The sequence below is a fragment of the Symphodus melops genome (assembly GCF_947650265.1).
Source record: "Symphodus melops genome assembly, chromosome: 9".
In the NCBI taxonomy this organism is placed as follows: Eukaryota; Metazoa; Chordata; class Actinopteri; order Labriformes; family Labridae; genus Symphodus; species Symphodus melops.
In genome coordinates this window covers 5,428,765-5,449,410 of record NC_136699.1, presented here as the reverse complement: position 1 = coordinate 5,449,410, position 20,646 = coordinate 5,428,765, and the positions used below count along the sequence as shown (strand labels likewise).

At 37.6% G+C, this 20,646-nt stretch overlaps 1 protein-coding gene across 2 annotated transcripts in view; it reads left to right on the top strand.

The window, feature by feature from the left end:
* Positions 1-20,646, top strand: part of glra1 (glycine receptor, alpha 1) — a 109,313-nt gene that overhangs the window by 12,267 nt on the left and 76,400 nt on the right. For both annotated transcript variants that reach the window (XM_079352345.1, XM_079352346.1), the window contains exon 2: positions 15,263-15,387. In XM_079352345.1, the coding sequence (XP_079208471.1) occupies positions 15,263-15,387 (125 nt within the window). The remainder of the gene's footprint in view (positions 1-15,262; positions 15,388-20,646) is intronic.

The following is a 20,646-nucleotide window of genomic DNA, read 5'->3' as shown; positions in this document are numbered from 1 at the left end:
GTTCTGATGGTATTAAACGAGCAATGTGTGTGACGGAGCTCAGCCATCTGAGTATCAGAGCTTCCTTTGTTGTGATGAGTAGCTGCTTGCTGCAGGAGCCAGGCAGCCTATCTGTTAGTGCCAGAGAAGCAAGCAGTCCTCTCCTTTCCCTATTACTAAATGCCAGGATGAGATCAATTAGGGATTCAGTGTCTTCAGAGGCTTGAGGAACATAATGAGGAACACTTAGGGCTAATGATTGGAGCCTTGCATTAGCCCACACCTCGCTCTTGCTTTTCCCCTCTCCTTGCTGCGTGCATATTAGACACCGGCATGGGACGACTCAGCTGTTTTTCTTCTTCTTTGCTGCCTCAGCATTGGACACAGGCTCTCCAAAGTAGGAGCAGCCAGCATTGATCTAAAATAATTAAAGCAAATCCGAACTTTGATCATGGAAACCCAGAGAGCAGGACGCTCAGGGGGGAGATTATCAACAAAAGCAGATGGAGGGGCATTGGATGGGTTTGAGCTTTGCCGGTTACGTTAGCTGATTGTAAAACACTTCAATCCATAGTGGCTCCTCCAGTCTATTAAAGTGTGTGTGTTTACATATTGAATAGCAACGGAAGCACTTTGAAAAAGACTATAGAGCTGAGAAGATTGTTTAAGGTAAAAAACAGACCGATGCTGTTGTGCAAATTGAAAACTAACCTGTATTGCAGATACATCTTTTATAAAAGGATTTTCTCCTGAGTTACTTTGTAGTCTTATACATTAAGTGTAATAATAAGTGATAATAATATTGTGAATTGATTGTGAGTTGCATGTTAGACATTTCAAATAAAGACAAATAAAACAGTACGTATACAGAAGTAGTAGGATTCCGTCTGATCTACAGGGGGGTGACAAAAGTACTTCTCTGAAGTTGCTTTTGCTCAACTCTCTGAATCAAGGGTCACTCAAATACGTACATTTACAAAACTTGGTGAGATGGGTAAAAGAAAGGACATTTCCTGGTCTGATGCCTCTGTCAGTGTCAGGTTTTTTAGCCTTTGAAAATCAAAGAACAAATGTCTTAAATGAAACTGTGCTATCAATGAAACTGCTTTCATTTATGACACTGTCTTGCAAACTCGTATATTTGCTTTAAAATATCTTATTGCCAAGTTTTGACGGCAGAATATTTTCTCAAAAATACTGTCGTCAAAAATCTGACTTTTGTTGTTGTTTGAAATGTTCTTTTGTAAAGGAAAACCAACAGTGTCATTGCTCTGACTTATCGCTCGTCGCAGATCATTCTACGTGCAGAATCTGAGGAGTGACAGACATCGTATCTTAATCCCTTGACGCCTGAATTTGTTTCCAAAACATTTTTTTTTACGTGTTAACTTGAGAAAGTTAATTTGACAATACCACATAAAATAGATATTACATAAAAATAGCACATAAAACAGATGTTGTTCTGTCTCCGACTGGTCCTATGACAAACTAATGCTTGCAAACGGTTCCTAGGTATGTATTGAAAATGCATCAACCGGCAGTGGAGGAATACGGACGCTATTTTGGCTGTACTTCGGCGTCAAAGGGTTAAAGCCAGAGTCAGTGCCTTCGAGCAGATGCTAGGGTGTTTGTGTGGTTGAAAGTACGTCAGAGCGAAGGGGCATAGCTCAAATACTGCGGTGGGAGGATGCATTTCTCAGGTAGAATGACACAGTGTGAAATCAGTGCAGCTGACCTAAAGTAGTGCGTAGTCATGGCAGACCTATGATGAAATTCAGAGATTAAAGCTTGTCAGACACAAAGAGGAAACCATGTTGTTATTGCACACAGTTGGTAAGACCACCTTTCTGCCCTTAAAAATCTCTGCTGGCTCATCCCTCGGTATGGTTTTTTATATGGTAGCATGTTTATCGTTGAATCTGGCACACTGTCCACACACTCAGCATTATGAAGATACTATCAGAAAAGACACTTCCTGTGTCCACACAACTGGAGTGATTCTCTCTTTAGGTGAGAAATCAAAAACAAATACTCACAGCGCAGTGGTCCAGTTCACACGTCTTTGTTCACTTTGTATTTTAAAATATGCTTCACTCTATTTGTAGCTACATCTTCAATGCTTTAAATATCCACGTGTATAATTGAAGCAGTTATGATTCTTTTTTTATTTCTCCTGTATCAGACATGTGCACAGAGTGATCGAGGTGGAATCTCACACTGGTTTAGTCATGCAAACCCACCACATGTAGGCCTACTGTGTGAACTGTCTGGAATACCATCAAAAGCAGGTGGGCTTTCAGAGCTGCAATCTAATCTATTAGCCAAAATTGTATGCAAATAGAGCAGACAGCTGGCAGACGTTTTGCTCTGTGTCCCACTGAATATGTATTTGTGGGGTAACAGAGGATACAAAGATGAATTAAATGGACTTTACTTTCAAAGAATACAAGACAGACAGGAAAGAAAAAATGTTCACCAAACATGAGCTTCAAGAATCAAAACACTTACTTTGTTCAGTCGGGAAACAAATACATACTTATTATATGTGTGCGGTTGGTTATTTAGTTTCAAACTTTCAGCTTACATCTTCCAAAAGTCTCTTGACTCCCAATCAGTCTGACTGTCAAAGAGAGATGATTGTTTTTTCTTGTGTTTTTCAAGTCATCCAAGTTGTCCTTCATCGATCTCTGTAATCAGAGTGACCCTTTAAAAAGGCTGCAGTTTAAGAGAAAATAACATTGACCTCTTATTTGGTGTTCATTGATCGTTGGTGTTTTGTTAATAAAACGGCGTTGTGAAAGAAAGCACATGGAAAGTGTGCAGCATGGTTTCAGGGAGGCTTAAAGACAGGGACTGTTAATACGACATGGAAAACGATAATTGAAAGGTTTCTGATCAAAGGTCTATTTACTTTTGTTCTTTGTTTTTTCTTGCCTCAAATATTCTAATTTCTCAACAAGGGGCCCACCTAACTATTTACACTCGTCAATTTAGTCAAGAGTCTTGCACAATTGTCCTCCTGTCTCCTCAATATAGATCTCAATATGGAGCTCATATGTCCCCTTATAAGTAATTCAGATTTCAAAATCAAAACTAGCATAAAGAAATGAGTATGAATTATCCAGAGCCAGGCTTGTGTAGTCAGCTATTGAGTTAGTACAGAGAGTCATTATGGGCCTTAAACTGAAATCACCTAAAAAAAAAAAATGGAAGATGCAGTTATCAAACGAAAAAAAACAAAACAAACAGTTTCTTGTTGAAGCAGTGCAGTAACAATGGTGTCTGGGGTTCCCTTACAGTTAAAGGTTAAAAGGCTTTCAGCGTGAGTCCAGCTCACTTCTTAATTTCACAGTGTGTGTGTAATTCAGTCCAAAGTGTTTGTACTGTGCTACAACACGTCCGGGGGAAATGATGTTTGTGTCGAGGACACACTGGTGTAATCCCAGTCTGTGACTAATCTGATAGCGCCGTCATCATCCAAACAATGTGTTTGTTCAATGCTAATTTAAAAGCCATTTCACATGGGTCTTATGTTTCATTGTCTCATCTCCACGGAGAGCTCTGTGCCCAAACAACAGAAATGTACTTTTTTTCTGGGAGCCTGATCCTATCACACTCTCACTTGTCGTCGCCCTAAAGAGGATTAAACTCAGATTCGTCACGTCGTGGAGGGAATTACCGCTGCTGAGATAATCTCTGATCCAGCTAATTTGCTGTCACAGAGAGAAGAATTGGATGAAGTGTGATGGGTCCTAAAAAAGGCTGAATGTCTCCTCATTGATCGGTTGACATTGACCGGTCGACCATCTGGTGTTTGGAGTCTGCTTCTTCAGGTGGTTCGGCCTGATCATCCAGAGACACCCGAGGTCATTAGGCTCTGATGAACGATCGACGTGCATCGTTATCGTCAATGACTCGACTTCACTCGCTCTCATCAGTCAGTGTGACCTCGGAGCACAACAACAAGAGAGCAGTTAGTGTGACATGTTCCAACAGACAATCATCACATCAGTGTAATCAGTTATGGTAATGTGTTTGATTTAATCTCAGTGGTCACAGTAATCCCAGATCATTTTCACAGTCAAAACAATCAGTCACAGCGGGAATTTAATAAAGTCATTTAGTTGAAGGGGTATTTCAAAGCTGCTGCAGGATTCATGCAAGGAGAGCACTCACTCTGATGCTTTAATTTTTTTTACAACATGTCTTTATAATAATTCAAATTATGATAACCTTTTTGTTTTAAATCCATTAAATAATGCAAACCAATCTGAAACTTTGCACAGACTTCCACACTCTCCTGTCGTCTTTAAAGGTGCACTGTGGAGATTTGGAAGAGGTAGGTAGACGTGTGCACAGATTCAGTGGTATACTGTATGTTCATAACTCTATACACAAACTGTCCTCAGTGAAAAATGTGCTCCCTGCAAATTAGGATTATATGCCACACGAGAAGTTATGGTGGAGGGGCCGCAGTAGTGAAACCGTAACTCTCATGGCAGCTTTTTAGCTCCAAACAATGTTCCAGGGACCCATTGTGTCCTTTGAATTAAGTTTGTGTATTTAGTTCAATAATACAGCCTAGAGTAGAATTTCACTACCAAAACTACATAGTGCACCTTTAAGGAACTAATCTGTCAGCATGAATTTGTCATCTCAACAGCTTCTCTACTACTCAGGGAAACGTATACATAGTGTTTAAATGTCTGGTTATGGTCCTTTGTTCTAATATTCTCTTATAAAATGTGTGTGAGAGTGCATGTGCGTGCATGATTGGTTGATCAGGATTTTACTTCATCTGTCCAAGAACTACAGAAAAAACTATTTAGCTAGTTAGACTAAAATTGTTTTACACAGTGTCCTTGATTCAAATATACTTATATATTAAACTAAAAACAATTCGAAAAAGCAACAAAAAGGCGTGTAACATGTAAAAATCACAGAAATGTATGTAAAAGCCGAGGATGAATGTAAGTTCGAAGCGTTGTTGAGCAAAAACTTTCTTTTTTTAATTTCAATTTAAAGTTCTTTGGTTGTTTTAAAATGTTCACACTAACTGCATCTTTTATAGAACTGAGAAGATGGTGGAATAGTTCTGGTAAATGTACACAAACTTTTGAATGAGAAGAAAGTAGAGTGGGATTCTTCAGTAGAGTATTAGCGTCTGTTTAAATGGATGATACATTTCTCCCACCTGTCAAATAACGATTATGATTTTGGTCTTTTTGCAGAAACAAACTGGATTGACAACTGGAATAAAAAAAAGATGACGTTTTTTTAAAACGGTGACTAATGCAAAGAAAAAACATTTTTTAACAACACAATACTAACTTAGGAAGATGAAGGAAATACATCCTTGGACTAACCCTGATATTTAATCACAGCTCGCATGCTTCTTGGCGCGGTCTCCTCTCCACCAGTCTTTCACATTGATGTCAGATGACATTTTGCCACTCTTGGCATAAAAAGTCAAGCAGCCTGGATTTGTCTGATGGCCTGTGACAATCCAGCTTCCTCTTGATCGTGTTTGTTAAAATCAGGGGACCCATGTGTTGAACTTGAACAGACACTGTAACAGCATGGCTTACATGCATGTAAGACGCTTGTTTGAGGGATGTTTACAGTGATATATTCATTTCCCTCATAGTTACATGTGCAGTTCTAAAAAAAGTTAAAAAAAAAGTCAAATTTACCAAGTGAGGCCATGTTGTCAGAAACAGAAGAATCCAATCTATTATTCATAGATTTTTTTACTCAGATCAGGCCATGTCATATGTGGTCACATTAAAAAACGAAACAATACAATGTTCTTATTCCAGAGGAGTGACGACATAAAGGGCAGTGTCGGCCGGCAGACATGTGACCTTCTGTCACCAGAACAAGGACAGAGGGGGGGACGACACACAGGAGTGTCCAGAATTTACCACAAACCATGCATCCAGACAAACACTTTTTAAATATTACTATCAAAAATAAAAAGCTACACTGAATTTTTTGTAGCCCTTTGAGTCAAATGAATCGTTTTAGTCCTTTGCCTACAGTACTCAAAAATATAGTTTTTTCCCCCCCAACAAGTATAATTTATTCTACCAGATACACACAGTACACTAATAATTTACCGGGGGACAGAAAAGTGTAATTTAAAAAAAAAAGTGAAGCCTGATGTAAATACAGTATAATATGTGTTGTAGATGTGATACAAAACAAAATTCTTACTTGCAAGGTGCCTTTTTTATTTTTTAAGATTTTTTTCAATAAGAACTTCCATATTCAAAGAAGTTTAATTTTCTGACATTTATTTGATGGTCCAGGCATGAAAGCATTAAACCAGAGTTCAAATTTACATGTAATGTATGGTAACACAGTCTAATGCATTTTAATAAATACCAGTTTTGTTTCTGTTAGCAGCATTACTATTTTGGCAAAACACATTTCCAAAAAATTAAGTAAAATAAATAATGAATAAAATAAAACAAACAGCGTTATAGCATTATAAATCAGTATCTCATTGATGTTTATAGAATGGTGAAAAGTGTGAGGACACACAGGATGTGGACAGTAGTGCCCCTTGTCAAAAGGATGTTAAAAAGACATTGGCGTGTGATTGTGTGTGTGTCTGTGTGTGTGTGTGGGGGGGATGATGACAAGCAGACATACATGGAATTAAAAACCAAGTCATCCCCTGTGCTCATGACTGCCCTTAAAAAGCACATCTTGTCTTCTTAGTCATTTCACCCCCCCTCCCCCCCTTAAAAAAATGGCATCTCTGGTACATCTGACCATTAATCTTTTGTTTGTTCTGATGTCTCTTACGGCCCAACTTAGAGGGACATGTTGATGCTGACGGTGTTAACAGTGTACTTATTTGGAATTGCTTCGGTAAATTGCTCCAGCCGAAACGCAATGTGAGCTAAATGTGCACATTAACAGTGCATCTATTAAAACTGTTTGTTTTTCCACTGACAGTCTCAGATTTTAATTGAAGTGTCACACAATAAAATAGAAATGATCCCTTCATAAATACATTTTGTTGTTGGAAAAAGATACCAAAGAAACATAATCCACCAAACTCCACTGACAAAAAAAACAATTTCAACTGCAACTTAAATTCAGTTTTTTGTGTCGATTTGTATTTGTATAAAAAGCATCAACACAAACAAACTAAATGGTCGAGGTAGTGTTAGACTGGCAGGTATGATTACTGTTTTTGTCAAGGCAGTCTGGTGACTTTAAAGAGAATATCGAAAATTACCTCAAGCAGGGTACAAACTACAAAATAATCAGGCAGATTTTGGGCCCAATTCCCCCATTCCAAGTAAAATCAGCAACGGCCCGATTATCTTGCCAGATGTTACTGTAGTGTGAGCTGTGTTAAAAGATTTCAACCTGCTTGGAAAACGATAGGGCCGGTCTGATTTAAAATCATGAATATTAATCATGTTCAATATTTACGATCTAAAATCCTCTTGTGTGAGGAGAACACCGTAGACAGCCGAGCATGGATTCTGTGAGTTGTCACTTGGAACAGAACAATACCAATAGGGAAGCAGGAAGCACAACAAACGAAAGCAAACACGTAGCATAAGGTTAGATGGATGTCATAAATTCAGGACCAACTTGTTGATTTGTGGCTGGCCTGGACAAAACTATCTTTAGGATGCAGAGATTAGGTTTAATCCTTTGCAGTCTGTATGCAATTTGCCAGCTGAAGCAATAAAGTTCCAAAACAAATCGATTTAGTCGTTCGATCTTGAAAAATATAATGAAAGAAAAACAACAAAAAAACAGGTCCTAGGTTTTACATTTCTGAATGTCCATCTAAAGGACTATTTCTCCGATCTTGTATGTCATCAAAGACATCTCTAACTTGACTTTGATTAAAGTTGGCGTGACAAATGTTGTGCACTGTGCAATGGCATTTTGAAAATGACAGATTACCTAAATGGGAGTTCTGCAGCTTAAAGGTCAAATTTAAGACTTTAAAAGGCCGTAAATGTTACAAAACCTTGATGTATCTTCGTTCAGATTGGCCTCAAGCATGTCTCATTCAACATGTTTGTTCCAGATTTGTACAAGTTGAATCCGACTCAGACTGAATCATAAGGCTGCAGCCTGAGTCAAATCCCCTCCTATATATCACAGCCATTCGTCATTTCCCCCTAAAACTGTCTGTCCCAAATCCATAAAATTCTGTCTGCACGGTTTTGAAATATGGGGTTGTTGCAGTAAAAATAGTTTTACTACAAAAACTTCAGCATGATAAAAATATGGTGACTTCAACGATTTTGATTTCATAGTACGGCACACATCATAACTGATGAACTGCTTAACGGATGTAAAAAACAAACTTGCGTGTTTATTTATAACCTATTATTATCACATGTGGATTTCATGCATGTATTGAAAGCTTTATAACAATGACATTTCTGCAGGTGCTTTACGACAACATCCATGAACGGTTTGAAAAAGTGGATGAGAAGAAAGTTCAAATCCTAGCTACAAGCTGCTAAATGCTAATGAAGGACAAAGTTTGACGAAACAACATGAAACTTCATCCAAAAGCACTGCGGTGTTATGATCTGATTTATGATCTCTTGATCAATGACTAGCTCTCTCTAATGTTTCAGTCTGATCTCAAACATCATCAGTCATGACGGCTATCATTTCATTATGTGTGTTTTGATTTATGATCATTAGAACATCATAAGCATCACTGTCAAAAATGTTACAGCAGAGCGCAGCCTCATCCGTCAGCTGTGGACGCAGCGTGAGTCATCACTTATTCACAACTGACTAAATGAGAAAAACAGCTTTAAAGCTATTTTAGACTGCATTGCTGACAACTCGAATTTAGAATTATTTTGTGGTATTGTTATTGTGTTTTTTTATTAATACTATATAAGAAGAGTGAGTGGGAAGGCATCAGTAAGTACAGAAAAAACGTGTTATTATAGTACATTTCTAAGCCAGCAATCAGGTCAAGACACAATCATTTTAGATATAACTGATAATATTTTTTTTTTGGGGGGGGGGGGGGGGGGGGGGTGAAGGAAGTATGTTCTCAGAGAGCTTCTGTTTTGGTCTGAAAATCTGATCTGAAAGTTGTGTATGTCAGTATTATGTCACACAAAAAAGGTTATGTTCCCAGCGTAGCAAACATAACATGATAACATTGTAGTACATCTTGCAAACTCCGCTGCTTCAAGTGTGGGTATTTCCACACGTTCACACAGTATTAGGCTCGTTTGTCTTCCTCACCATCAACATAATCGCCCGGCTTAAAAATCTTATTTATATGAAATATCTTATTTTCACAGCCGTCATCAATATCCTCGCTTATGATCATTATAAAGTCATAATCATTGTATTGATTTATGGCTGTTTATAACATCATCAACATCCTCACTATTTAACGCTGCAGACAGGGCTCAGTCTGTCATTGGCAACTGCATGCATGGTTTTTGCGAGTGTGTGTAAATGTGTGTGTGTGTAAATGTGTGTGTGTGTGTGTGTGTGTGTGTGTGTGTGTAAGGGGGGGGGGCGCCACTCTCTCTACCAAACACACACACGAACACACACAAACATACACACACTGGTGCATACACACACCTTCTTGTCCTTCATCCTCCTCCTCTCTACCCGACATGATTTGTTTTGCAGGGCTTTCCACTGATGAAGGCCACTTGCTTTGTAGGTAAATGTTTGTGCAGTGTGTGTGTGTGTGTGTGTGTGTGTGTGTGCATTGGCAATGTGTGTTTTGCGTGTGAAGGCTTTGCATCAGAAGAGTTTGTGTGCACTTGCTTAAATGTGTGTGGTTTTTTTGTATTATTCATTTTCATAAATAAACACAACATGAGATAAGTCCTATCAAGGCATTGTGTCATTTAGTTTTGTTTGCCGATCACGCCTGCTCCATAATTCCCATTTGTACCCGACACACTGATTGTGATCAGCATTTCCCTGATAAAGCGACAGCACTGCCTGCGTTACGTGTTTATGAATTGCTAATGGAGCTATTTATCATGCCGCTCGTCACCATTTACCATATTGAAAGTCACGGTTAGCGGTTTTACATTGGGAAGGTGAAAATTCAAGTGCGATCGACTGTATCATCTGTCATTTTAATTTATGAGAGATTAATGCGACGACACTCTCCTCCCCCACACTTATCGGGAGTTAACAGCTAACAGCAGAATAATTGTTATCCTCACTTTCACAAACTCTTTGTTGCTCTTTTAACAACTTATCTGCAAGGTTTTAATCTTTAAAGGATAATTCCAGCATTTGAAACCTAAACCTTGTATCTAAATACTTTGAGTTACAAAAGATGAGTAGGAAGATTAAGAATGTTTGAGTCAATTCTTCCAATTGGCAGCTGCATAACAAACAGTTTTTTTGTTTTTTTTCTTATTTTGCCAATGACATGCCAAGCTTATTACTCTTAAATGTCTGAAATGATTTCTTCAGAGAAGAGCCTCTTTGTTTAAAAACATGTAAACTTTTAAAATGCTCTCCTCAAAGCTAGTGAACAGTTCTGATTCTATCGACAGAAAATGTCATTTCACCTCCGGGAGCATGGGTGTTGTCAGTGCCACACTGGTGGGCATTCGGAGAAATGTAAGCTCAAATGTTATCCACATGCATTTTGGTGTAAATGTCTGTCCACCTCTTAATTTAGAACCTCTAGAAGCCTTTCAGAGGTGACATGTCAAAAAATAATACAAATGACCTAATCTATCATGGCAGAAGTAGATAAGATAGACTTACTTTGGCATGGACATCACATATACATTGAAAAAGCCGGATGCAGTGTTTAAGTGTTTTAGCATACATGTTAATTCTCAACACTTGTCCAAAGGAGGCTTTTGAAAGGAAACAATTAAAGACAGGAAGAGAAGCAATAAAACAGGAAAGAGAAAATGTCTAAGACAATAAAATGTGCAATATTACATTGATAAAATTGCAGCAATATAGTCATTCAATTATACACTGGAGTGCTCAGGCTGCATGATGCAACAGTCAAGCAGTCAGAGCTCTACATGTGAGCACTGTTGATTTGACTTCTCACCAATGTTTGAGGAGAGAAGCAACCATGTTCTGCAATGCTTTCACACACTCTTGGGACACTCTCCAACAGTCTTAAACATTGATTTTGGGTAAGCCACTCTTTGTGCCAAGAACTGAAGCAGGTCTGCTTTGTTCAAGTGATCACCAAAATCTGGATCTCAATAAGTGGGAAGAGTTGCTGTATTGAAAATAAGCAGACATTGGAAGAGACTAGATATGCTGATGAAAGGAAACTTTGGAGTGCTTTTTAAATGTTGGACTTGGTCTAAAATGGTTTTAGTCCATTTATGGATTTGTTGAACTTTATAAAGTCCAAAAACACAACTCTGATCTGATTTAATACACAAAACATTGTCTTTGTTCAATCATTGATAACCCAAACTGAGCTCTGAGATCGAGGACATCTTGATGGCTGAGACTGACTGCTGCTTCACCGAATGTCTGAGTGCTGCAAAGTATACATGTTCCAGCACCCAAATGAATAATTCCTCATAAACACAGTCTCTGAATGTGCAAGATTGGCTCGGACAGAACCGAGATAAAACATGCATGTGAGGAAAAGTTCCCATTAGGCTTCCGATCAAGTTCTAAGCCAGACTTTTTAAGTCGACTGTTCAAAGAGGATTTTCATCAACGAAGTGAATGACTAACTCTTCTTGGCATCTGCATTTAAAAAGCAACTCTTGTGTTAACATTTTAGTGTGCTACTTTACTTTAATCTCTGGAACGTTAAACTTTAAAATGAGTTTTAACTTATTCATGTGACTTTAAAAAAGTTTCAAAAGTTATTGCAAATCCTTAAAATCAATTAATAATTGCACTGCTAATTGATGTGATTAAAAGCAACTCTAAAACTGTGAATGGGCTTTAAAGTTCCTCCTCTGTCTTGTGGTTGAAAGAGCTCATTGTGAGGCTGTACTGCGTCGAAATGGGGCAGTACAGCAGCTTATTTTTAGCCTGTATCACACTGCTGTCCATGCTTTTTCTCCAGGCGCAGCGAGAAATGATGCAATCCCCATACAAACGACACTACAAGTGTCTGCTAATGCAGTTCCACTGTAGGACCACGGGTCAGCTCAGTCCTCACTCAGACTCAAGTCCCTGTCAGTTCACTTTTAATCTCACTCATGCAGCAAAGCAAAGCATTTCAAATCCAAAAAGGAGACTCTTAAAAATGTTCACACAGCTTGGGAACAGAAGAACTAAAAGCAAAACATCAATAACTGATAACTACACAAGTTAAACTTGAATAAATGAATGAATGAGTGGGGCTAACAATTGAACTAACTCACAGCTTTATCTTTAGAAATATTGCAAAGATAAATCACTATTGTGTATTTAAAGATTAGGGATTTTTTGTACTATAAGTATTTTGTGACATTTTTATTTGACAACATTTTGGAATACCAGGACTTTTTAAAACATGAACATGATTGTTAATGTTAGTATGCATGTTAGAAAATAAATATGCTTGAGGGTCTCTATGACCTCAACTTCTTATTTGCTGCCATCCAACTGACTTTCAGTTTAGGCCCAATATTCGCCCAGCTGCTTTGCTGTAGTCGTCTGTCCCTATGTTAAGTTAAAATAATATGCATGTTTATAGTTCCTACATAGCTCCATACAACATTCTGCTGTTTACCAAAGGATTCTTCTTCATGGTATTGTGCTGTACTAGCTTGAACAGTAACTACACTGCTCGACATTGCCCCCATCATTTGCAGTGATATTGCAAAATTTGATCGAGCTTCAAGAAAATGTGCAGAACTACACATTAATTGAACGCAGTGTATGGACAAAAGGCTCCATCTGTACTGTATGTGAATGAGACATGGAGCATGAATGATTTACATTTTATAGCTGACAAAGGTTAACAAACTCAATCACTCTTTAATTCACAAACATTGGATGATCTCTGCTGCTGACATTGATTGATAACTATAACAAATAGTCTGCAGCTGCACTATATTCATTACTCCCAGATTCCCACCAGGGAGCCAATTAGTAACCCTTTACATTTATTTTCTTATTTATTTATATAAGCTTCTTTTTTCTTTTTTCAGACATGCCCGTTGTGTGGTTCCTCTGGTTTGCTCCATCATCTGCGTTTCTGTGTGTGTGTGTGTGTGTGTGTGTGTGTGTGTGTGTGTGTGTGTGTGTGTGTGTGTGTGTGTGTGTGTGTGTGTGTGTTATTGACCACCTGAGTTATTGTATGTCTTTGGGCTAAAGGCCGTGTGGGGATTTGGCATTATGCAGAGAGCATCTAATGAGCATGATGGGCTTAATAAGGTAAAGAAGTCAACTGTGCAAATACCACAGCTTCATTGTAAAATCAATACTGCGCTCTGCAGGACACACAGTCAGTAGAGTGAATTAGGGCATAAGTTTGAATAACTACTTAAAGAAAAGAAGCGTGTGTGATAACCACTAATGCATTAAGTCCCGTCAGCATAGCCTGTAAAAGTTCACTTTAAATTATTCACTTTTTAATTCAATTAGATAAGAGGAAATGAAATTAAAAGATCATAGATTAATCTTATGAAAAGCCCCGTGTGAACGAGATCAGGGTTCACAATAAAGTGATGTAAAACAATTAGGAATCAATAAATGATAGATTTAAAGGTCAAATATTATACAAAATGAACGTCACCATGTTTTTCTTACGGCCAACTTCCACCAGATGTGTGGTCAGTATATGTCTCTGCTCCATTCCAGCTGTGGAGCTGATTTAACACAGAAAAGGAACAATCTGGATGAGAAGCCCTCCAAGAGAGGGGCGTGGCCAGACACCACAGCTCGTTTCCATTTAAAGCTACAGACACATCCACAGACAAGTTTTGGGGAGATCTAATACTTATTTAAACTTGTTAAAAAGGAGGATAGTGTATGACCTTTACATTAAGAATTGATCCCAACAGAAAATACACATCTGTAGTCTGATCTAAGTAAAGAAAAGATGCTTGACAAAAAATTCAACATGACATGAAATGTTTTGACGTGATATAACTACATATTTTTTAAAGATCTACTGATTAAGAATTGTAATAAAAAGTATTACGAGAATTATTATTATTATTATTTTTTATCTCTTTACTAATTTGACTTCTTTTCCATTTTATTTTGAAAAAATAAAGTTTTTATGTGATTTTATTTTGGATAGTCTCCTACATTTTGTGTTGTGTTTTCTTCCTTGGATCAGGGAAATGTCCAGAGATGACTTTTGTTCTTTAAGTCTCTGTGTAAACCTTCTTTTTTTTTTTAATAAATCAATATTCTCCTTTATGATTGTAATCATCTTCTGTATGTCTTTGGGGTCCTTTGATATGTGACAGTGCTCACTTTCACTTGAGCTAAGCTTCATTCTCTCTGAGGTTAACGGGACATTTAGCACTAATAGGCGCTGATAAAACACTCAGTCTCCAATAGTTTCCTCCACAGTTTCCATTGATTTGTTTTGATTTTAATGACTCCAGTTTGCAGAATCCCTGCTGGCTCACTGATCATTCATAGATTTGCACCATGTTATGGAAAATTGGCACAGAGACAAGCTTAAGAATTGTCATTTTTACCTCAACCAATGCAATTTTCTCTCATTATTCAATCAATCACAATTGTTAATGTTTATTTGATGTATCACCTTTTGGTGAGTTTGTATAAACTTATCAGTTTCTGGTGTAGAAAATAGTTAATCTGGATAAGATGTGTTCTGCTGAAAGACTGGATTGTCTGGCCAAAAACAGTGTAAGACTTGATTGGACTTTTTAAATCAGGCTCATTGGTGCAGCATCACGTCACTTATAAAATGTTGGCTTCCTGTTGTTCAGGTGCGTTTTAAAGGAAATCTTTAATGTTTGTTGGCGCCATTTAAACTGAAAACAGTTTTGTCCAGATGAGATGGCTTAAATGATAAGTCTAAAGACAGGCCAGTGTGACCTTTAGCCTGTTGCTGTTACAGTCTCCCAGGAGGAAACAAACAGGCCAGTGTTTGCTGTTGTAGATGATGAATTGTTTTGGATGTGAAACACAACAACTCGCACAAAAAAATTGTGATGTATTATAAGTACAATTCAATCTCACATCCATCTTGGTGCCTGTCAAAAGTTTCCCTCTCAAAACAGTGTGAACACAGCGCTGCATAGCTTACATAATTCCCTCACACTCTTTTTTTTTTTTTTAAATCCTACTGTAATTAAATCTCCCCTTCTCTGTCTTCCAGCTTGGCAGCGTCCAAAGAAGCTGCGGCGAGGAAAGCTGCCTCCCCGATGCCGCCCTCTGAGTTCCTGGACAAACTCATGGGCAAAGTGTCGGGTTACGACGCCAGAATTCGACCGAATTTTAAAGGTAGGAGGTGCCACCAAGACTCAGTCGGATAAAAACAGGAATGTAGCCAAACAATATCCTGAAAAGACGTGGTAATATGTCTCTTTCTACATTTCATTACGTTCTCTGAATAACATTTAAACTTTTTATGCCAAGGTTTATGTCCAATAAAGGTTTGTATCCATTTGTTTACCAAGTAGAAAGGAAAAGTTTGATTGACAAAGTAAATGTAACTAAAGTAAATGTTGTATTTAATCATTTGTCTGTTTTTTTGTTGTTCTCAATTTGTCAATCTTCTTCATTTGCCCTTTACAGTGGTCATCAAAGGTAATTTTGACCATTGCTCAACTTGATTAATATTAAATTAGCTTATGTCAGATGTAAGGAACCCCACTCCCATTGTCTCCTTTTTTCTAAAGCCCTCTCCCTGCTCCTTTAGCCCCGATAAGACTGTAAATTATACCCAGGAAGACAGTTCAGGCTCTTTAGTTGTCATAGTTGGCTACATTCCTTGGTATCCACAAAGTATCCTGAGTGCTTGTTTTGGTGGTCAAGGTAATGTGCCTCCTCCCACACGTGTGCTGCTAAATCTGATTAATGATGATGATGACAATAAAGTAATAAGTAACCTCTCCCTGAATGGAGCCCCTTTAAAGATACATGTCAGAGGTTTCTTCATTAAACTTCCTCACATTAGGAACATGGTCTGATAATCAATACGTTTTTTTTATGACATTAAGAAACTGGGGCAACCCAGTTCAAATTAAAAACGTCTTTCATGTGACTGGAGCAGGTGGACCTTTCAGAGCACAGTCACAGTAATAAAACTGGAATTGGCCCAAGTTTCAACATTGAGATTTCAAACATGGATTGGTTAAAGTCTTGAAATGTTACCTTTAAGCCTTGTTGCATGTTTAACACTGACAGATCTTAGTTTTCAGAATGGATGTGAGTAATTTCTTTTGCCTCATGTTTAGCTCGTCAGGTCATTTGTGTATTCTGAGTGTACAACATATTAGTACCCTTGTTATATTCCACCTGCCTGCAAGAACATATCAGACAGAACCGAGCTTCAAGTAGCAAAACTCTTTGAGCTTTATAATTAGCTACCATTGGTGGATAAACTGTAATTCGAAAGTGCTACACCTGCAACATTATTTGAATACATAAATTAATTGGATTAGACTATCAAGCTCTTTGAAACACTGGGAAAAAAGTAGACAATTGTTTCAACAACTGAAAAAAATATATACAGATTATTTGATTTTTTAAATACTAAATGAGAAACAAAATATTAACACATCTGAAAAACTGCATTATCTTTTGTGTGATCAGTTATTTAACAATATAGTGCCCTGCAATTATCCAATTAAATTACTTCACATCTCTTTGCAATCTGGAGAGTACTACTGTTTGATTAATTTTAAATTGCTCTGGATATGAACATTGGCTCAGTCGGCAGCAAAGACAACATTTATTTTCCCTTCATGTTTTACTAAAATGAGATGAGTATTTCATCAGAGATACGTGGAATCTCTAATCCAATATTTACGAGGAAATTTCAAACTTCATGCATCACAATTAAAGCAACATTATGTACGAAATTGGTGAGCTTTGGCACAAACTGAAGGTCTTTTAATTTAACTGCACTGTAGTAAAACACACATAGTGCCGTCAATGTCTCCCCCCTAATGGACAACATGCATTTCTTGACAAAGGGTGGTGAAACCCATGAAGACATTTTGATAAGCCAAAAACCCATATTGACTGACAAGCTATGGGTTTGTCAGTCAATGATCATTTATTGAATTTATTGCAACCTGCATTGCAGGATTGTATGGTTTTAAACTTGTAGAGATAACACGAGACAAACACTTTTTTTGACATTATAATAATGTGTTTTATATATTTATATGCAAACCGAAGACATAACGTGGATAGGATGGCTTTCTGCATTCGGAAATAGTTGCAAAACACAAGACATTGACAACACCGATAATAATACAGCCCTATAAGTGCAGTATGTACCAACATGAGACAAATCATAATACGTGCTGGGCAAAAGTTGATGCAAAAGCCTGTCCAATATTTACTCTAGTCGTCTTACCATCATCTGTTACCATCCTCTTCTTGTTAAGCCATACACACTGCTTACGAAATAACCTTGGCCAGCTGCCAAAGTGAGGACCTTTTGAAACAATTATTAAGTGAAAAAGTTACATATTGTTGCTTTAAAATATAAAATTGTGCTTGAACAAAGGTTCCGCATTTTTGTTTGCAAGTTTTATCAAAATCTACATGTCCAAATTGGAAACGATTTCAGTGTTGGGTATCACACACTCCCTTACTTAAAGCCCATTTCCTAACATAAAGGTAAGTAATGCCAGAGACCTGACAATATCACTGTGATCCTCAACCATTTATAGAAAGAAAACCTGGAGGGGAAATTTGAGTGTATCTTGTGACTGATTGGCCAAATTGGATGTGATGCTGTCTACATCTCTTCTTCATATTTACAGCAGAGTTAACAGGTGGAATAAAAGGTGTCTTAATATTTTGTACACTAAACACAAAGGGAAACAGACTGCAGGAATGTGCAGCAGTGAACCACAGCTTGTGTTAATGAATGCTGCCATGGAGCTTTCTCTTTTATCCTTTTTTTGCTGAGCCCATAATGGCATAACCCATTATACGGTGACCGTTGTAAGTGGGATATCTCAGCTCATGCGAGATAGAATTGGTTGGGGTGGAGGGATTTTACCATGAATGTGTGTTATTATAAGACCTGCCACGGCTGCGAAACAGCTGAAACTGCTCGTCTTTCCTGACCTGCCAAGGATTTGTTTGGATGTATTGTGAGGCTTCCACTTGAGTGAATTTGTGAGATCATTCCTATTTTTTAATTTAATGTTTCCTGAGCCCTGGTTGGCAACAGTCCTGTGAGATTTACTGGTACAAAAGTGCTGCAGTGACCTTTACAAATCAAAGATTTAAACAGGCCTGCGCAACAGTTATTTGAATTTATAGCCTTTATTTCTCCATTCCTTAAATGTGATGTAATAAAACATTTGAATGCAAATGAAAGTACTCTCTGATGCGGTATTAGACTTGCAGATGATAATAACAAACCTCAAGCTGTTGTCAGAGAGCTTTCAAATTTTCCACACCAACACCGCCACAAAAATAAGTTAACGCTAATGTCCTCAAACAGGTTTTACTTTGACTGTTCTGTTTTGACTTCATGTGTGACAAAGCAATCTGTGACGAGGACGTACGTACTCATGAGGATGAGCACATCTTTTACGTAATCTGTTCAGTTAATTGTGTCAGGGGCCATTGTTAACAGACAAGGCTGGATGTGAATTTCCAGCCTCTGTCATTGCTGTCAGGTCCACAGAATGGCATAGCGTGAGCTTTCCAACTTGCTCATTCATGCAGTTTCTCTTTTTTCTTTTTCTTTTTTTTGCGTGTCCCCTACCAGCTAACTATGCCACTGCATTAATCACGTTCATGAAATAAACAGCTTGACAGCTCTGCTCCTAAATAAACTTAGAGGAAATAAGAAGAAAAAAAAATTTTTTTGCACAGTATGAAGCAAAGTTTTTCTTCTTGTTAGTTTTTAGGGGGGGATGGAGGACTACACACTAAACATGTATCACGTTTTTTAATGAAGTATTATTGTTAAAATGAACACATAACCTATACTTTACTGGATTGAGGTAACTTTATACGATATAAATTCTGGTTCCAAGTTCATACAGACTAACACACTAGAGCCTCAATTAAAAGTGAAATACAACAAAAACCCATAAACATATATTATAATATACAGTATTATATGGATAAGGGAAGCTGACTTTGTATATTTTAAATCTTTAGGGCTTTTCAATAAAAGTATGCGCTGGAAGCATAGTTTGAGAGATGACTTTGATAGGAATAATAAAAATGTGCCTATAAAACTTGTAAGAATAGGCCATTAGTATTGACAATGGATTACCATTTTAGGCCTTTTATTTTGGCCATCTGAAATACACTAAAGTTGTCTAAAACTGTGTGGTTTCAATTTGTTTATCAATGTTTTAAAGAACAGTTTGATTTCACGTGTGTCATTCTCAACAGATTTACACAGCAGAAAGTATCATGGCACCTTTACTGGTCTGATTGGCACATGAATAGTTTTTGAGGGAACAACATCGATAGGGTCGTCACAATACCTGATTTTATTAATTTGTTTACGATTCTAGCAGCAACAAAAAAATGTATATCTTGATCATTTTTTTGACACCCTGGAAAAAATAGAAGTCTCTACTGTCCAGTGTGGGGTTTCTGCCTCTAATATTTTAATTAGCAAACAATCAGGGCAAGCTCCTGCATACTGTCTAAATTTCAAATATGATGGCAACGTATTTGACAAGTTCACTAACAGGCTAAAATACCAACAAGCTGTTGACCTACCAAACTAACTGCTTGTTTGTTGGTTGTCTGGCTAGCTCAGACATTGGATAATGTGAAGAGCTGCAATGCATCATGGGGCAGTTGATAATGACAAGTAAGCTCCATATCATATTTGTAAATTATGGCCCATCTAGTGTACATATACTATATATGCACAGTTTTTGAATTAGGAATGCATTGGATACTCAATGTGTCGTCATATTTATAGTGTGAAAGGATACACAGTGATTTGATACAATACACACCATGTCCCATTGTGGAAATTCATTTTGGACTCCCAAGTGCTGCATACATTTAACTGCCTCTACTGTAGCATCAATAAATAAAAATAATACAAACAAGCAACAGACAGAAAAGTACACACCAATGCACACAAAACGTATATTGTACATTTTCCCTTTTGCACAAGATCTGCAAACATAACAACACAAGCTCATCAAATAGAAACATAAAAACACCATGATGCTATTGCACAACCCACAGAGCCTTAAGATACATTATAGACACAAACCCCATCATGCCTTTATGGACACAACTTACATCATGTCAGACATACCTCTTTGAATCTTCAGCTGGAATGCTGAATTACATAGAAAAAGAAACAACATTATAGCGGCTAGTTTTGCTAAGTACAAGGTGATTGCTCTTCCATTCCGCCTAGAGAGTTAAAAACACCTCATCAAGTCAGCACCAGCTCCACTAACTTCACTGCGCAGCAACAGTATATGATTGAGGGCGGAAAGGGAAACAGGGGAGGAAGGGATGAGGTATGCTGGAAGCTACGGAAGTGCCGACATGAGAGGAGATTATAGTAATCATGACCAG